We start from the raw sequence: 19,142 nt of genomic DNA, 5'->3' as shown, positions 1-19,142 counted from the left end.
TTCAGGTGATTGAGTGTGGTGAGAGACAGATAAAGTGTGTGCTGTGTTTGTGCGCTCAGGACAGTGGTGACCGTGTGTGGGTACCTGCTCCCCAGGGCTGACAGACCTCCACTGAGAGGGAGGGGATGTTCTCAGCAATCTCATAGGTGACCCTGCTTTGAGCAGGAGGTTGCACTAGAGACCTCTTGAGGTCCCTTGCAGCCTGAGTTATCCCACAGTCTTGTGACCCCATGTCCCTTACCTCTCTTGGCACAGCTCCCCTGCACATAAAGTGATATGTTAAGGAAACAGCTATTTCCTGTGGTTCAGCTGCACTAGGGCATTTTGCCAGAACAAGGTCAGGTGGTGGCTGCAATCCTCATTTATACTGGGAGATCTGAGGGAACTGGAGCACCCAGAGGTGCTGTGCCAACGTCACTGCCGTGTGCTAGGGACAGCCAGGAGAACAACCAGCTGAAGCCCTTGGTGCTGACCCGAGTTCAGTGGGTGCCAACATTTCCTGGGGCACCTGCAGCTTTGAAAGTACGCTGAGAGCCACGCCAAGATCCAGCACGTCTTTTGGCCATTCTAGGGAATGGACTTGACTCTCAGCCCTGTGCCCTGAAGGCCAGGCCCAACCCCTCCTGCTATGGGTCTCCTCCGGGAGATGGCCCTGCGTGCTCCATCACGAATCTGCTTTGTCCTGATGCCGTAGATCAGGGGGTTGAATGCCGGTGGGATGAGGAGGTAGATATTAGCCAACAGGACCTGGACGTGGGGTGGGAGCTCCTGGTGGTAGCTTTCCATGTACATGGAGAGCAGCCCAGGGATGTAGAAGAGGGCCATGACGCAGAGGTGGGAGCTGCAGGTGCTAAAGGCTTTTTTGCGGGCTTGTGGGGAGGAGAGACTGAGCACAGCTCGGAGGATGAGCAGGTACGAGAGGGCGATGAGCAGTGAGTCAAAGCTGCCCACGTAGGTGGAGACAGAGAGGCTGTAGGTGTTGCTGAAGGCAGCGTCCCCACAGGCCAGTTTGAGCACGGCCATGTGCTCGCAGTACGAGTGGTCCACGACTGCCGGGCTGCAAAGAGGCAGGTGGCGGATCTGGAAGGTGAGGGGGCTCATGAAAACCACAGCCCTGAATAAGGTAGCCAAGCCAATGGCAGCCACAACGGGGCTGGTGAGGATGGACAAGTACCGCAGTGGATTGCAAATGGCCACGTAGCGGTCAAAGGCCATCGCCACCAGCAACCCCGACTCCATCACAGAGAAAGCGTGAACAAAGTACATCTGGGTAAGACAAGCATCCAGGCTGATGGCAGTGGAATGAAACCAGAAGATGCTCAGCATTTTGGGGGTGATGGAGGTGGACATCACCAGGTCAATGACAGCCAGCATGGACAGGAAGAGGAACATGGGCAGGTGCAGGCTGGGATCAGCCTTTATCAAGCACAGGAGGATGCTGTTCCCAGCCAGCGTGATGAGGTACATGATGCAGAAGGGGATGGAGATCCAGTGGTGCAGGTGTTGCAGCCCCGGGATGCCTGTCAGGTGCAGCTCCGACAGCGAGATGTTGGTGGGACATGAGAGGGGCATGGTGGTCACTGCAGGAGCCTGCGTGAGGAGAGCCCAGGCACACAAGGACAGCCATACCCTGGGCCACACCAAAGGTCCATCCAGCCTCCGATCCTATGTCCAGCATCAAAAGCAAACCCCTAGGGAAGAATATGAGAAAGGAAATGTACCATGACACTTCTGCTACTGCTTTCCCAGCTACCAACAATTTGAAGCTCAGGGACATCCTGGACTGGATGTGGTTTTTCCATTTTAATTAACCCCACCCCAGAAACCCATCTAGCCTCTTCCTTGCAAAATCTTAGCACCCACACAGTCCTTTAGCAAGGAGTTTCACAAACTAACAGCACCTTTTGTGAAATAACCCCTTCCCTTTCTCATGAACCTAACATTTGCTAGTGTCATCTGAGGACCCATAGTTCCTATACCAAAACAGGCAGAGAAGAGTTAGTCAAATCCTTGTTCTTCCCCCACATGCCACCATGAGACGTGGAAGTGAGTAAACCTCAGTTGATGGAAATTCTGCAGGAGAATTTTTTAACGCCTTCATCAACACTGACTATTTGATTTCCCATCTTCATCTCCCATTTGTCTTGCTCTGTATCTAGAATGATGAAGCTGAAAAGGACTTTCTGGATCACAGAGCTGAGTGCCCATTGCTTTAGGTGTGACAGCTTATCTTACCCAGGAGAACAGATAGTCAACATCCTAGTGTATTTTGCTTTCATGCATCCTCTGGAAAACAGCTCCAACTGTCCACCCTGCTGCAACAGCTGGGAAATTACCTCTGCTTTTCTCTGCCAGTGTGTTCCCCTCCAGTTTCCACCACCTCTGAAATTAAATCTGATTATGCTTTTCCCTCCCTGGCATTTGCAGCCCAGTGTATCTATAAAGCCACACAACCCAGCTCAGGCTGGGTTTGTTTGCTAAGCAAAAGAGTCTCTGCTCCTTTGTCCCCTTACACAAGACCAGAGCGCTGCTCCTACTCACCCACACAGTTTTCCTCTTTACACCTTCCTTTAAAGCATCTTTCTTGCCCCTGCCTGGTTAGAGTCACACAGTGGAGGTCTCACAAAGGCGTCTTGGGTGATGCACCCATTTGCCCAAGACCACTCTTAAAAGAGCTCCACTTCATGTGTGGCTTCAATACTCCCACACTTGGGAGGTCCAGTTGCCCACACCACCTTCACCTTGGGAAAGAGAAGCATTGGAGCTTCTCTTTCCCAGGGATGCAGCCCCTCTCTCAGCCAGATTAATTGCTATTTTCCAGCAGAACCTTGCAGAGTGTGACATGTCCAGAAAGCATCACGTTATCAAGGGTAGATCTTCCCAGGAAAAAATCTTTGCTTGCTTTCTTGTCATTTATAAAACATGTTAGCAGATCAAAGTGAAGTTTCTCAGCAAATCATACTCTCAGAGTTGCTTGTTCAGTGGAACACCCTCAGGTAGGATGACCATGAAAGGCAGGGGTGAAGGACTCGGCTGGAGGTCTGCAGACTGAAATGCACTGTGGCAGGCACTTTAGTGAAAATAATGGCAGAGGGAGTTCAGAAATAAGGATGAAGCTTAGCTGGAGAGCTGAGGGGACTCTCTCAGCTGGGGAATGATCTTGAGAAGAGCCTTGAAGCACATTAAAGGCTACAGTGAAGTGGAAGAGAATAATTGTCCTACATGTCCTGGGAAAGGCCAAGTCAGGCGTCTAAATCCCAGCAAGAGTAGGAGAAATTCAGTCTAGGCTTAAAGAAAATTTCTCCGATGGTAAAGATAGCAATGCACTTATGAAAATAGAGCTGCGGTGCCCACGGAGACTGACACTCCATTTTTGCAGAAGACCAAGCAGGACAACTATCTGTTAGGGATGGCCCTGGTACAGCCACCTTGTGTTGACAAGGCTGCCAGATGGGATCAGGTTTTGTTCATATCTGTTCTGTAAGACTTCCGAAGGTGGTCCATGGAGTGACTGCAGAAACAACTTCAAAAACCAAACACACGCATTCCCTCCCCACTCCCCCTGCCCACACGTTCCCATTCCTGAAAACAAGCAAACAGAATGGAGGCGAGTAAAAGCTATGCGCCTGGGGATAAAGCCTACCCTTAAATTTATTCAGTTGTAAAGCAAACTCCCTGAGATGGCAATGTGCAAGCTGGTCTGAGAATTTTCTGTTGCAGGAAGCCAAGGTTGCCTAAGATTTTTTTCAAAATTCATGGTGCTTTTTTTTGGTGGAGGATGTGGTCAAGCACCATGGGACCAGAGAGGGTCATGAGGCCTTTTCCAGACTCTTCACTTTTTCTTTTTCTTTTTTTCTTTTTTTTCCCCCCTCTTTTGTAATAGATATATTTTTTAAGTTTATAAAGAAAAGGCTGCAGCAGCAAATCCTCTTGTGCTGCTTCTATTTAAAATCCGTGCACCCATGGATGGCCTACCTGCCTTGCTGCCGCAGACTTGTCAAGAGAAGCCAACTGGTGACCCAACTCACCCAGCCCCTGCCAGAGTGACACTGCCCAGCCCTGCTCCCAACCAGATATGTCGCCTCCTTCTCTGACACAGCACCTTTCAGCGGTGGAAGCATTTATAAGTTTGCTGAGAGGAATCCCTGGTGTGTCTGTCTCATGGCTCAAGAAATGAGTCAATACACACGCCCGTGTGCAGATGACCTGCTCATTTACTGACTACTCTCCTAATTCGGTTTGTTTAATTGAGAAGATGTTGTTGCCAATCCCCTAGAGTGCTTATAACCCTTGCGGTAGCCTGAACTCTTCCTCATCCATTGACCCTCCACCCTTCCAAACACAGGTCCCTGAGCTTGGCATTGCCAGCTCCCTCTTTTCCAGACGCTGAATCTTTCCAGATGTGAATGAGGTCTGGGTCTCCTTCCATGACTGCATGACCATGAGATGGAGCTCCTGGCTATCTCCATGCTCTCAGAGGCCACAGTCAGGAGAGGGATGTCCCATCCCACACTTGTGCTTTGCATCCTCTAAGGCAACAGCAGAAAGAGCACAGCTAGATAGAAATCATGGGGCAGACCAATTCTGGCCACTTTGACCTAATTTTGCCTAAGTCTCCTTCATTTGCAAACCCAGGGTTTGCTGTTGAAACCCCCTTGACCAAAGGGCTGGCACTGAGTGGCTGCTGAAAGCAGTGGGTTGCTTCCCTGAAGGGGATGAGAAGAGCCGCACCAAGCTTGGCTGGGTGACCCCCGGGACGGGGAAGGTTGGGTGATACTGGGAGCACCGCGTCCTACCTGGGCAGCATCAGGCAACGGCAGTGGAGGCACACACTGTAACTGGGGAATAAATCTGCTGCCTGGCAGGCTCCAGGCAGTGCACTGAGCACTGGCAATTTCCAGCCCCAACTTGAACCATGACTACAAGATCCAGGTTGGAAGAGTCTGGTCTTCGAGTCAGGCAGGAGGATCTGTGCTGTTTTTTAATTGTTGGGCATTGTGTAGACTATACTGTTCCCAAAGGAGGTCGTCGTGGTGGGGGATACGACTGTGTAATCCAGAGGGCACCCAAAGGCAGCAGTGTCAGTAGACACCAAAAGAATTGAGTTTATACCCACCAATTTGAGTTTGGTGGTCACCACAGCTCTTTGCAGTGCTCTCCTTTCCTCTCTTGTTCAGGGCAGGATCCACGCAGGACCTTTAGAGGTCTCCTTTAGAGACCAGACTCAGGGAATTCCTGTGCCCTGATTTCCATGGGATGAAGGCACAAGGAGAGCTGGGATGGTAGGTCAGTATGTGATGTTAGGAGATGAGTTTTCATCATAGTTAAAGTCAGGTCAGGTTTGCTGAAGAGAACCAGAGGAGCTTAGTCCCCGTTCTCTGCTCCCCTACTTTAATCCACACTCCCACTCACTGCCTCCAGTGCTCAGAGGTGACCATCCTACAACAGCCCCGCAGGCTTTTTTTTTTTTTTCGTTTACACCCTGTCCTTTGCATAAGGAGATCTGCAGAAAGTGAAGGAGACTCGTGCCATTGCACTCTCCAACGGCTCCGTGCAGCCCATTGCAAACAACTCCTGCTCTCCCTAAACACAACGCTGCACCCGAGCAATAGTTCAGGGGAAGGAGCGATGTGTTACCCCCATGCAGTGCAACACGTGTAGAATTACACGGTTTCCAAAGAGAAGAGCCAGTTTGCTAAAATGCCCAAACCCCAGGAGCAGGATCTCACAGGAGTTCAGAGACAAGTGAAGATTTATGGAAAACTGGAGCTTCTCAAAATCCCCTTACAGGTGTCTATATGCTTAGGGAAGAGACACCGCAACACAGAAAGTTAGGGAGTCTCATTAAAACATTGGAAAAAATTTTTGTAGAACATTTCATGGCTGGTGTGTCTAATACGAAAGGAACAAATCCTTGTGCGACACGGGAGTGTTTCGGTGTGACCTGTAGACCCTGTTCTTAAGTGAGCAGGGTTTTTATGATTGCTGCAAATACTTTGGTAAGGTTTCAAGACAGGATTGGGAGGAAAACAAAACCTATTTAGGCCAACATCTGGATGAGTGTGCACGCGTAAATGTGCATACAGACAGCCCACACTCCCCCCTCATAGCCAAGCACCAAAATCAGGCAACTGCTAAAAACTAGTAAGTGAATAAATGGAGAGTTACGGATTGGATGGAAAAGGTGCATAGGGAGGACGAATCCACGAAAAGAATTGCATTTCGAAAGTGGTAGCAGTCTTTTATCAAGAGCTGAGATGAAGAGGAGAGTCATGAGGGGATACAGATCTGAGGGTGACCACAGATACAGATACAATTAAACACAATTTATTTTTCCACTCTGAAAAGGAATGCAGAATTCACTTTCTAAAAATAATGTTTCACCAGTCAGATTTTCCATGGTGCCTCCAGCTTTCAGGGTTCATCCAAGACGATGAAGATATCATCCCACTTTTCCAGGAGACAGCTTTTAAAGCTTTTTCTTTGCTCACCAAACATGCTGCCATTGTTTTCTGGTCCAAACGCTATTCCTTCCCCTGGCATTAGCAATAGGCTGGGGTCAGGACCTGGGCTGGATCCCTTTCTGACAGAATAGGCTCAGCACCCGCTCCTGGACCGGCTTGGTCCTTATCCTGTAGATGAGTGGGTTGAGCATGGGAGGGACCAGCAGGTAGAGGTCAGCTCTCAGGATGTGGAGATGTGCAGGGATCCTCTGTCCCCAGCACTGACTGTAGAAGGAGAAGAGCCCAGGCGTGTAGAAGGGCAGGATGACACCGACGTGGGAGCCACAAGTGCCATAGGTCTTCAGACGAGCCTCTCTGGAGGAGAGGCCTATGACCTCCCTCAGGATCAGCACATAGGAGACAGCGATGAGGATGGAGTCTAAGCCCACCATGGTGGTGGCAGCCGTGATGCTGTAGGTGCTGTTGGGCCAGGTGTCCCAACAGGCCAGCTTCACCACTGACACATGCTTGCAGTAGGAATGGTGCATGACACAGATGCCGCAGTAGGACAGGCTGGTCACCATGTACATCAGAGGGGTGATGATGGCCATGCCATTCACCACAGCAGCCAAACCCAGCTTGGCAATGGTGGGGCCAGTCAGGATGGTGGAGTAGTGCAGGGGCTTGCAGACAGCCAAGTATCGGTTGAAGGCCATGGTGAGCAGGACCCCCGACTCCACTGTGTAGAGGCCATAGATGAAGATCATCTGGGCCACACAACCCTCAAAGACGATCTCATGGGATTGGAACCAGAAGATGCTCGGGAGTTTGGGCATGGTGGAAGTGGTGAGCACAAGGTCAATGGCAGCCAGCATGGAGAGGAAGTAAAACATGGGCAAGTGCAGGCTTGGGTCCATTCTATTCACTAGGAGGAGTGTGATGTTCCCCAGCACTGCCATGAAGTACATGGTGCAGAATGGGAAGGCAATCCAGAACTGAGCATCCTCCAGCCCAGGGATGCCTGTCAGGATGAAGGACAAAGGACTGGAGTGATTCGTGTAGGACATGAGGCACTGCTGCAGGGCTGGAAGGGAAGCCACAGGAACAGGTGGCATAGACAGGGAGGAGAAAGAGCTGTAGCAAGCACTGCAATGGACTCCATCCACTTCTCAGGCACACAGACCTGTGCTCAGGTCCTTCTGCCTCTTATCCAGGTACACTCAAGTCCCATCATTGGCAAGATGCAAACACGCATGGTCTTAGTCCAAACATATGGGAGTTATTTTACTTCTCCTCCCATGCCGGGCTGGCCTCTGGCTGTTGTCCCCACCCCTCCACGCCATAGTTTGGGAGTTACAAACTAGAAGTTGAGTACATTTAGTTGCCATCAGTACAAAAATCTGAGATGGGAGAAGGGAAAAGATCCAGAATACTTTGAGGATGCAGCTCAGCAGGACTCTGGTCACCCACACACTTCTGCAGGTGTAAAACACAACCTCTCCCAGGCTGGTGTGCCCCATCTGATTCTCACCTTGGGAGACTGCAGCAAACGTATATGTGCAACATTGATGTTTGTTGCCCAGAGCATTTTTGCTGTGAGAAACGACGCCCAGGAAAGCAGAGCACTGACCCCGTGCATCCCACAGCTGCGTGCCCTGCTTCAGGCCAGCGCTGTCAGCTGTTGGGCTGTCCCTGCTGGACCCTATACCCAAACCATCTTGCTGGAGTCCCTCTCTGAACGGGCATCCCACCTACAGGATCCCTGACTCCCGCATTAGGAAGGAAATCCAGTGTCATGGCCAAAACCGTCCTGAGGCTGCAGCTCTGGTCCCTTCCTGTGCTGACCCTCCCACAGAGCCTGTACCTCCTTATACTCAAGCCCTTGCCAAAAGAAAGAAGTCCTGTGAGATGTCCCTGTTTTACCAGGGGAAAAAGAGGCACAGAAGGGTTAAATTAGCCCGCTGGCAATATGGGAATTAGATGCATGTTTCTCAGGCACTCCTACCCTCTGTTTTCCCCAACATACCAAAGGGCAAGACTTCATCTCCTTGGCTTTCCAGACATTTGACTTCCTTGACCTCTAAATAGTTTCGTCTCTCCTCAAACCGCTCCGAGTCCTCCACGTGACAGAAACCAACAGGCATTTCAGGCTGCTTCTACTCACTGACTGCTATTTGTAATGTAAGGCCAAATGCTGCAAAGCCAATATTGTGAAAAGGCTGCCAAGACAACGTTATTTATAATAGTTTATTGCAAAGAGGACCCTGTTTGCAGTGCAGTCAGCTACCTCGGCTATAAATTCAGGGAGGCAGAGCCACAGCTGGCACAAGCCCGTCCAGCAGGAAATGCGTCTCGTGCCAGAATTATTTATCTGGAAAGGGCAAACACATCTGAGATCCTGTAATCCTGTGCTTGGAAAAAAAAAGCAGATACTCCCTCCCTCCTCTCTGTCAGAGGTAATTGATCTACAAATCCCATGTACTGTTCTGGGCAGCATTACCTGTACTTCATCTTGGGTAATAAAGCTATCAAGACTGTTAATGCTATTCAACAAGCATCAGACTCAGTTTTTCCTGGGTCCTTTTCATGTCTGTTCACAGGGCCGTGCCGGTTCAGTTCCCTCAGCAGGGGCTGATTTCTTGGGTGCTCGTAAACACGTGAAATGCCAAGGAAGAAACCTCTTTAGCTCAGTCTCTCTGACCAGCCCATTTGGGTCACGCAAAGGGTCCCCACTGTACTTTGGTTTCATCCACGTTACACCTGCCGTCCTCTACATTTCATGCGTAGTTGCCTCCGGACCCTGAACACACAGAGGGGGACAGACGTCGAGTGCCAGGTCCCAGCCCTGCACAGAGCATCGCACCTGGACGAGCTGTTCTTTCATCTCACCCGCTCCAGCCCAGACCTGCGTGGACCTCTCGCTTCTACCACCAACCCCCCAAGAATGACTGCAGCGGCAGCCTACATGCAAATGCCACGCTAGGAAGATGTTGCTCTTATTTTGGCTATTTTTGCATTGTACATGCAAGAACAGGGATGGGAGCAGCACTTTCAGACTTCTCGCTGCTCACGCGGAGCAGCACTGTCAGGTCTGTTGACAAATTTCTGAGCATTTTCTTCGTGTTTCCTTGGCATGAAAAGCTGATAGAATTTTATTGTCTGCAATTAAGTAGTTTAGTAACTTGTAAAGCGGCTAGTTTTGCTCATTGCAGCAGTCAAAATCCGGAAGTTTTTCTAGAAATGGGGGACATTACCAGGCACCTTGACCTGGCTTGCTGTACCCCATTAGATTTGTTGCAAACTTATTGTAATTTACTTCTAATCAGTGAAACAGATTAAAATACCCTCAGAGGATGAGATGCTCGGTATTGAACGAAACGCAAAAGGAGTTGAAATCTTTGATTGCTAGCATACCGGCAATGCTTCCCTGACCTCGTGAGGAGCGAATAGATCCTGGTACTTGAAGCTGAGATTTTAACTCATTCCTCACTCATTTGTGTCAGCTCTGCCTCTCTGCTGCTAAGCAATAATAGTTAAATTTACCAGATTTGACGCACTTAACATTTTGTATCATTCTCGGACGTTGTAAATCTACCAGCCACGCAGTCTGAGCCTGTGAAAAACATTTAGTCAACTTCTTTTGCAACCACACGCCGATCTGACTGTGCTAATGGCCTCCCAGCACTCCTGGTCAGCCCGAAACAAAGATCCCTTGAATTTGGGGTTTTAAGAGGGCAAGAGCAGTGATCCAGTCCATACCCCTTCCCCAGTATAAGATCAAAAGTAATCTCTGATAGATACATGCACGACCTGATCTCCCGTTGCAGAAACTTTCCCCAAATCACCCTTTTCAGAGCATTTTCCTAGCACCAAGCCTGTATCTCACTGGAGCTCATGACTTCTGTCCTTTCCATAAAGAACAAATGATTACCTTCCTCGCGGTGTTTGCCATCCTCTTCAGGTTTGAGCAAGCAAAAAGGAGAAGACTGGAGCTATGACCAGGTACTTGAAGGTCTTCCCAGATGACCGGGTTAGCAGACGTTACACCTATGTCTCTACAGCTGGTTTGAAGTTGATTTAACCAAGGAGCAGCTTGCAGCCAAGTAATTAGCACTGTTGTAATTAACTTATGCAAGGAAGCATGAGGTTGCAGGTCTATGACTAGCAGTTCTCTACCACAATATTCACTTAATGTGGGATATCTGGCAGTAATGAAGTAGCTCATTAACTCAATAAGAGACAAAGTCCACTTGGCATATCTGCATAGAAGCTTTTCTGGATAGATTGGTTTATATTCACTTCATTTTGGCTAAGATTTGAACTTGGCTCAGACCTTGGCACTATGCTTAAAAATACTGGCATAAAACCAGATCGAATAAAAAAAATAATCCCAAAACATCTACCCAGCTCACCTGGAGGATTTGAATGTGACCCTGGCTGTACCTACATCACCTGCAAGTACTGCTTCTCTCTCACACAGCCAAGCAACTCCTCAACCTACCAGAAGGACCTGCATGGAACGATCTATATGCCTTGAGGAACCTGATCACCCTAATCACTCACTGCTGGGACTTCAGAGACACTAATCGTCATGGAGGAGAAGTTGCTGCCTGGGAATAACCAGGAATAACAACGTCTTTTAAACAAGTTTAAAAGTTTAAACACTCCTCTTTCCCACTGCATGAGTTATGTCTGTCTCAGCATTAAGCAGTGCCAAACAGACCTTTGATCCACAAAGCAGGAAGATTTTATCGCTGGGTGGGCAAATATCCCTCTGGACATGACTAGGTCTTCTCCTGGTACACACACAACAGTGCATGTGTCCTTCAGGCTTAATCCTGTCAGTGTAAAACTGGCTTTGGATCTGGATCCAGTGTTACAGCAATCCTTCTGGGGCACAAGGGAACAGCCGGGATTCTTGGGGCTGTACAATTTTAAAGTCACCTTTCACCAGAGGATGAACTTCATGAATGCTTTGTAAATGAGTGTTGATGCTTTGGACCTAATTTAGGTATTCCCTGTCCTTGCAGTCTCTGAGGGTGGAGGTCATGCGTGAACCACAGGCCATCAGTATGGTATTTAGGGAGAGGAGTGCTGGGGAAGGAGGGCAGGAAGCCATTCAGAGAATCCCCGCAGCTGGCATCAATGTCAGTTTTTCAGCTGTTTCAGTCTGGCGACTACAAACATGCCACAAAGAGCAATGACTTACGGGTGTGCTGGCCCCTCGGGCTACCGGTCCTTCAAAAGAAAGCAACCAAACTAGTAGAAATCTGCAGAGACTGGAAGACAAGGAGAGAAAGAGAAGCCCAGTTTAAGGAGCCTTGTAGCTTCTGCTGGGATTTTGGCTGCAGACAAATAGACGGCATGGCTGGAGATGTTCTTAGAAGGAGGTGACCCAGGCAGGGGGAGGGACAGCCCTAAGGGGTCATAGGTGATCCACAGCTGGTGCAGAGAGAGCAAGTAAGGACAAAGGACCAGCAGAAGGAAACCACCATGCACTGATCCAGACCTCCTGCTCCATTGCCACCCCACCAAAGGGGCTGGGAGGGCTGGAGTGCAATGCATGGGGACAACATGAGACTAGGACAGAGGAGAAGAGATGTTGGAGTGATGAAAAATCAGGGGCAGAGGGAGGAATGGCGTTTCCCTAAATGTTTTTTAAATTATTTTTTTCTCCACATTGCATGAATTAATTATCAAAAGTGTATGTTAGTTGGTCATAAATTAAATTAGGTGAAAATCCCCAGGTCGAAACTGTTTTGCTCCCCATAGAAACTCCTTGCTTCCTCGGTCTGTTTTTTGGTCCCCGCTTCTTGCATGTGCTGTTCCTGGCCATGCACCCGTGGAGACATGTTTTGCTTTCAGATGTGGATTTCCACCAGTTGGGCTTTCCCTGCACCCATGTTTCTCAACATATTGTTCAAAGGCGGCTTTGGGCATTCAACTTATTTTCAGCCTGCTTCTAATGTGGCACGCGGGGCTGCCTTGATGTGTGATATCACAGAATCATTTCAGCAGCTCTTGCAGCATCAGAGGGAATGGAGACATTGGTGAGACATTGGTGTGGTGGGAAGCCATCTCTGGGTCCTGCCCTACCACAAACAGGGTCCTGTCTCAGGGTCTCCACAGCCAAGTGATAGCTTCTCTCCCACTCCGAAGTCTGACCTGGCTATCAAGGGACGAGGGACATCTTACTGCAGAGATGGGGAGAGGCCAGAACAGATGGGGAGCACCTGGGGTGGGCACCCAGCATCCGTTTCAAAAGGACCTCTTCAGAAAGCCCTGCCTAGCTGCAGTCTCACACCAGGACTCCCTCAGCATGTGAGCCAGACGTGGACCTGCCCGGCAGCCTGGTGCTCCGGACACAGTCCCATTGCATAATCCAACAGATGGTTCCCATCCTTTGCAAGCAAAGATATCGCATCTGTGTGCCTGAAATGGGGTGGCTTTTCTGCTCTGAGGCCTCTCGTCATCATCACAGTGCAAAAAGGAACAAGAAGACCTGAGTGGAGGCTTGCTTTTGATAACGCAGAGGTGAACCAGTGAAGCACCTTGCCCTCTGAACACTGCTTTGTGATTACTGCATCCTTTACCCTACTTGGGGTCTCTGCACCTCGCTCGCAGTGCTGTGATTGAGAGCAGAAGGTGGGGGAAGCACACCCAGCAGGATGAGACCTCTGGTAGAGCTAGAGAAGAAATTTCAGGGAATGCCAGGTACTTGGGGTGGTTGGATGGGCCTCCCAGAGATGCTGGCAGTAATTAATTGCTTGAGTTTTGTAAAAAGAGACAGGGAAAGTCTGCTGGGACACTGGCCAGCAGCTTAGGTAGAACGGAAATCATTCCCTGCCTTCCTTCTTCTGCAGTGAGGGTTTCCTCCAGCTCTGAGAGGCAAGAGTTAATCCTGGTCTTCTGAAGCTGAAGATGAGAGAGGGAGAATGACACAAGATTGCCCACTGGTTTGTGAAACCTCCCAGGACACAACTTGGCTACAAACCCCCCAGCTGCAGGGCAGCTTCTGAAGTCTGTTCAGCAGGCTGGAGAGCCAGAGGTCCTTGGAGAAGAGGAGCTGTTGCTTACTAACAGCTTGGTCAGGAATCTGGTGAGTCATCCCAGGGAGTCTGCTGCAGGAGTTGTGCGAGGGGGGAAGAAAGCAAAGGTCTGAACCAAGCCCTGATGTAAATCCCGATCTGCTGAGGGATGGAAACCTAGCTTGATTTCTGATGATGCATGATTTTTAGTTAGTTTAACCTGAGAACTCATAAGAGCGCCTGTGCTGGGTCAAACCAGAAGTCTTCCTCACCTGGGATCCGCTCTCCAGCTGTGGTTGTGCCTCTCTGCACAGCTGGCAGAGCCCCCCAGAAGAGCCCTCAGGGGGTCCGGGAGAATCAGAGACAGCCTTGGAGGAGGCTGCCAGGACTGCGCCAGCCTCACGGCGCTGGGAGCCCTCCTGCTGCCTCCTCCACCTGCTCCAGGGAAGGAGACATGTCTTGAATCAAATAAGCACCAAAGAATTTCATATCTGAACAATGGTGATCATGCTCTTGACTTGTTATCACTTCACACTCTTTTTGACAAACCCCACAAACTGATCTTGCCACGTTTTAGTAACAAGCAAAATAAAAAATCAACTTTACTACGTTATAAGGAGTTGCAGTGAAAGTGGCACAATCTGGGTATGTTTTGCAAAGTTTAATGATGCTTTCTATTATGTTTTATCGAAAAGAGACACTTTTATGTGTAGTTTGGAAAGGATGCCTCTCAATGTCGAACTCTCTGCTTACAACAGCACGACCCCGTCCATGGTTTTCTTGACTGGCATCCTTGGGCTGGAAGATACGCAGCCCTGGATTTCCATCCCATTCAGCAGTGTTCACCATAGCCCTCTTTGGGAGCAGCACCCTCTTGTACATGATGAAGACAGAGCCATCTCTCCACAAGTCCATGTTTTATTTCCTGTCCATGCTGGCTGTCATTGACTTGGTGGTCTCCCTGACCACTGTGGCCAAAATGCTGAGCGTCTTCTGGTTCAGTGCCCAGGAGATCACCTTCAGTGCCTGCCTTGTGCAGATGTTTTTCTTCACATTTTCTCAATCATGGAGTCGGTGGAGCTGCTGGCCATGGCTTTCAACAAGTATGTTGCCATCTGCAACCCCCTGAGCTACAAGTCCATCCTGATCATCTCCCTGGTACTCAAGAATGGGCTGCTGGCTCTAAAGAGGACAGCTGGGCTCATGTTGCCTCTGCCTTTTCTCCTGTCTCCTGCTGTACTGCTGCTCCCACATCATTTCCCACTGCTACTGCAAACACACGGTGGTGGTGGTGGAACTGGCCTGTGCCAACACCATGGTCAGTAACATCATCGTGGTTCTCTTCATTCTGGAATTGAAGGTGTTGTTCATCGGGCTTTCCTACCTCAGGACCTTGAGGACCATCTTGAGCTTGGCATTGAAGGAGGACAGACTGAAGGTATTTGGGACCTGCCTCTCCCACATCTGTGTCATCCTGGTCTTCTACACCCCTGTGGTTCCCTCATCAGTCATCCACAGGTTTGGTTGCCACATTGCCTCTCACATGCGCACCTTTATGGCTAATTTCTACGTCCCTTCCTCCCCCACGGTGTATGGTGTCAAAAACAAGCAGATCCATGACCGGGTGCTCATTGCATTTTTCTCTCAAGAGAATATAAATTCTCACATATCCCATCTACAGGAGCCTGTACGGATATTCATACAACTGCACATGCAAATTGCAGCCTACGATGGGACACAGAAATTAACCCTGGACACATAACTCTGCAGCAAGTGCGTGATCCACTTAAAACAACACCCACCTCTTCTCCTGAATCTTTCCAAGTTTGACGCTTGAGCATTGTGAGAGGATTGTACATATGTGCTGAAAACGGTAGCATTTCAGCTCATCACTGCCTGCAGCAAGCAGCAAAGCCTGCTTGGCAGATTGAGGAGGGTGCTACATCCAGAGGTCAGCCTATGCAGAACTTGAAAATTTTCAGAGTGTTTGGCTTTGACGTCAAGCTGGGCTTGGGCTGATAGTGAGCCAGAGGTAAATAACCTTCTTGTTTGAGCTCCCCAGGCTGCATTTCTTCTCTTTTTGTGTGCTAAGGAAATGAGCCGATGGCCTGCAGGTCCTTTCCAAAGAGCTGTGGATGCTGCTGGACCATCTAACTGCGGTGGGTGGGGGAAAGAAGGGCCAAACCATCTTGGGTTGGCAGGCAGCTGGGAGCAGGGTGAGGGTCAAGATGCTAGCCCTCGCTGCCAGGAGAGGGGACGGGTGGTGGGTGATGTCCGCTCCTCGGGCACATGGCACTGGCACAGCAGCCCGGAGCCCCGCGCCTGATCCCAGCCTTTCGGCTAGAACGCAACGGCCGATGACACGTCTGCCCAGCGGATGGTTGCTCACGTTTTCCAGCGTGAGCTCTGAGGACAGTCTCAGTAAGGGTAAGGTTAAACCTTCCGCATGCACCCTATCCCCCCTCAACAGCAAAGGCAGAGCACTGTCCCCTTCCTCCACCCCTGTTTGCAGTGGGGGGCTCAGGGGACCAGCTCCCAGGGTCATGGGGAGGAGCACAGACACTTGTGAGCACTGTTTTTTTAGCTCTCTTTTCAGTTGTGATTGTCCTCATATGACTTAGACGTGATTTCTGTTGCCTGAGTTATTTATTGATGTGCTAGGTTGCTGTAAATCTGATTCATAGATCTGTGCTGCAAATAGAGCACAAAAAAAAGAATGAAATCCATAATATTTCTACTGAATTAATGTATCTACTTCTTTTATTTTCTCCAAGTCTTAGAATAAGAAATGTGTTTTTCTGCATAGCTGGCATATTTATAAATCTGGACTATTACAAAAGGAGATTCCTGTTCACAGTGTCTAATGAATTTATGTGTCACAAGAACGGAGTCTGGCCTATTTTACTGGTATATCTATAGCTGTTGCATCCCTGACCCGGCTTTTGCAATCGCAGCCCAGCGGGTAAGAAACCCCCATGTCCAGCAAGCTCACGTTGTACGTGATGGCTCGTCACCCCCACTGCCATGAGGGTCACAGGGTCTTGTGGGGTCTCTGTTTGCTTCCCCCAGGCTGTCCTCAGCAGTTCTTCTTCCACTGATAAAAGATCTAAGGAAGGGTGTGATTTGGGATATTACAAAGCTTTTTATGAAACCACTATACCCAGGGTAGCAGAGATGAGAGATTATGGGAGAACTTTTGTAATTCTTCATAGTGATAAACGAGACAGTAAAATTCAGTACAGTTTCATTAAAACTGCAGTGCTCTGGCAAAGCACATCCCTGTTTTTGCATAGACGATGTTGTGCTATGAGCTGCCCGTTCCCACTCAGAAATGGGCGTCTTGGAGTTATGACTGGTGAGTCCTTGAAAGCATCAGAGTGGTACCCAGTCAATTCTTCACTCCAGACTCCCCTCTTCTCCTTGTCATCACCGCGGGTTTTGCTCAGTCCCCTCAGCAAGGCGATGACTGGTGCAGGTCAGGGTCAGTACACAGCAGTTTCTCTCCATCACTCCTTCCTTCTCACTCATTTCCAATTCTCCATCATGGTCTGACCCACAGCTGCAGTCTCTTTAGGTCTGTACCTGCTCCAGTGTGGGTCCTTCATGGATGGCAACTCCTTTAGGGTCTGTCTGTCATGGGCTTCTTCATGGTTGCAGTCTCTTTGGGGCTGTACCTGCTCCAGTGTGGGTCCTTCACAGGCTGCAACCCCTTCAGGGTCTACCTGTCATGGGCTTCTTCACGGGTGCAGTCCCTTTGGGGCTGTACCTGCTCCAGTGTGGGTCCTTCATGGATGCAGTCCCTTCAGGGGTGTTCCTGCTCTGGTGTGGGTCCTCCACAGCCCACAGTCCCTTCAGTGGGAGTTCTTCTACCACCACGAAGCACCTCTACTGCTCTGACCTTGAAGTTCCCCTTGCTGTTCCTCACTCTTTTTGTTCACTCTTCCCCTCTCAGTCAGACATTTTCTGACCTTTCCTAAACATGTTTTCACAGAGGCAGCACAAACTCCCCTGGCTGGCTCAGCTTCGGTGCACGATGGGTCTGATGCTGATCCAGCTGGAACCATCTGTGTCCAGTGCAGGACAGCCCCGCACCTCCCTCCTGGGCACCCCTGGACCCCCCTCCGCCACCCAGATCTTACCACCTACACCCAGTACGCCTCCCGAAAAATATCTTGAACAGCTATTTACAAATATTGGCTTGCTTTGTGCTGTGTGGACAATGAATTAATTTGTTCCAAATTCAGAAAATGAAGCTCTTAATCAGATTTGTGCTAGAAATTTATGCTTCCACAAAGCGGTATTTATCTGTTCCTTCCAAAAATAATTTTCTAAATTACAGGCAGTGAATAAATGCAAGAAGAAGACGACCAGTGAAAAAGTTAATAGTAGATGAAAATGTTTTGTAGTGTCTCTCTGTCTGTCTCACTCACCGCCGTTCTGGGATGCGCTGCAAGGAAAGGAACAAGTCCCAGATAAATCTTAGCTCCTGAAGGGCCCTGACTGCACCCATAAAGCCATCAACCTCCTGAGCTTGTGTAACCTTTTATTACAGTACTAGTGCTTGTTGCACAAAGTATATTTGCTCATCAGTTTGCAGTCATAAATTATTGTTATTTGTGCTGTGATAGTGACTGAGAGCCTGCCACGGGCTAAGGCAGCTTGCTGCAGGGTCAAAGCGAAGGAGCACATTCCCCATCCCCAAAGCTACCAATCTAAGTCAAGAAAAGTCAAGAGCTGGGTGCAGTTCAATGGGCAGTTCTGTCATCAGAAATTTTAATTGAAATCAGGATCCTCTTCTGTATCTGCTTGGTCCTCACCCCGTAGATCATGGGGTTGAGCACAGCGGGCACCAGGATGTAGATGTTCCCCATGGTGATATGCACCAGTGGAGCCAGGTCCTTCCCAAACCTGTGCACCACGGACAGCCCAATCAGGGGCACGTAGAAGGCCAGGACCACGCAGATATGGGCAACGCAGGTGCTGAATGCCTTGAGCCTCTTCTTCCACAATGCCAGCCGCAAGACAGCCTTGAGGATCAGGATGTAGGAGAGGCAGATGAGGACGGCGTCCAACCCCATGACCAGCAGGATGGCGGTGAGGCTGTACACCACACTGGGGGTGGTGTTGGCGCAGGCCAGGTTCATCACGTCCTGGTGCAGGCAGGAGTGTGACTGCAGAAGGGAAGGGGCAGAGTAGGACTTGGTTCTGCTTCTCCTCTGGAACCAGGTGGTGCTCTGTCAGTCTTGGAACATTAAGTGTGTTTATTTTTTATACTGAAAATACATCACTAACATGAGAGCTGCACTGTAGTGCCACCAGAGCAATGCTTTTACAGTGTGAAACGACTGTACGTGCTATCCAGACTCACAGTCACTGAGGCTGGCAGGGACCTCTGGAGATCGTCCTGTCCAACCTCCCTGCTCAGGCTGGGTCACACGGAGTAGGTTGTCCAGGACCGTGTACACCTTGGTTTTATATTTTTCCAAGGATGGAGACTCTACAGCTTCTCTGGGCAACCTGTGCCAGTGTTTGATTAACCTCATCATAAAAAAAAAATAAAAAAATTGTTCTGTTTAATTGGAATCTCCTGGTTTTTTCTAGTTTTTGTCCATTGCCTCTTGTTCTTTCACTGGATACCACTGAGAAGAATTTGTCTTTGTTGTCATGACTC

At 49.4% G+C, this 19,142-nt stretch overlaps 3 protein-coding genes and 1 pseudogene across 4 annotated transcripts in view; 1 reads left to right on the top strand and 3 right to left on the bottom strand.

Moving 5' to 3' along the window:
- Positions 1–567: 567 nt before the first annotated feature.
- Positions 568–1,572, bottom strand: LOC141737977 (olfactory receptor 52K2-like). Its single transcript, XM_074572997.1, has one exon. The coding sequence runs from the start codon at positions 1,570–1,572 to the stop codon at positions 568–570; it is 1,005 nt and encodes a 334-aa protein (XP_074429098.1).
- A 4,962-nt stretch (positions 1,573–6,534) lies between these two features.
- LOC141737976 (olfactory receptor 52K2-like) lies at positions 6,535–10,498 on the bottom strand. 2 transcript variants are annotated; one of them, XM_074572995.1, is made up of 2 exons: positions 10,375–10,498; positions 6,535–7,464 (listed from the first exon to the last, which is right to left on the bottom strand). In XM_074572995.1, exon 2 carries the CDS (start codon positions 7,409–7,411, stop codon positions 6,560–6,562), a length of 852 nt encoding a protein of 283 aa, XP_074429096.1. In that variant the 5' UTR covers positions 7,412–7,464; positions 10,375–10,498; the 3' UTR covers positions 6,535–6,559. The 2 variants fall into 2 exon arrangements, with proteins under 2 accessions (XP_074429096.1, XP_074429095.1); XM_074572994.1 differs by lacking the exon at positions 10,375–10,498 and having other exon boundaries at positions 6,535–8,253.
- Positions 10,499–14,194: 3,696 nt separating this feature from the next.
- LOC141737639 (olfactory receptor 52K1-like) lies at positions 14,195–15,233 on the top strand (annotated as a pseudogene).
- Positions 15,234–18,216: 2,983 nt separating this feature from the next.
- The window catches only part of LOC141737638 (olfactory receptor 51E2-like), a 109,148-nt gene continuing 108,222 nt past the window's right edge, over positions 18,217–19,142 (bottom strand). Inside the window, 1 exon segment of the mRNA XM_074572583.1 lies at positions 18,217–18,642. Coding sequence (XP_074428684.1) covers positions 18,217–18,642 — 426 coding nt within the window.

Source organism: Larus michahellis, chromosome 1 (assembly GCF_964199755.1).
Source record: "Larus michahellis chromosome 1, bLarMic1.1, whole genome shotgun sequence".
Lineage (NCBI taxonomy): Eukaryota > Metazoa > Chordata > Aves > Charadriiformes > Laridae > Larus > Larus michahellis.
The sequence above is the reverse complement of the archived record's forward strand: the minus strand, read 5'-3'. Positions and strand labels throughout refer to the sequence as shown.

Excerpts from the sequence above, each read along its gene's own strand:
- LOC141737977 (XM_074572997.1), bottom strand. The coding sequence starts at position 1,572 with ATGCCCCTCTCATGTCCCACCAACATCTCGCTGTCGGAGCTGCACCTG.
- LOC141737976 (XM_074572994.1), bottom strand. The coding sequence starts at position 7,558 with ATGCCACCTGTTCCTGTGGCTTCCCTTCCAGCCCTGCAGCAGTGCCTC.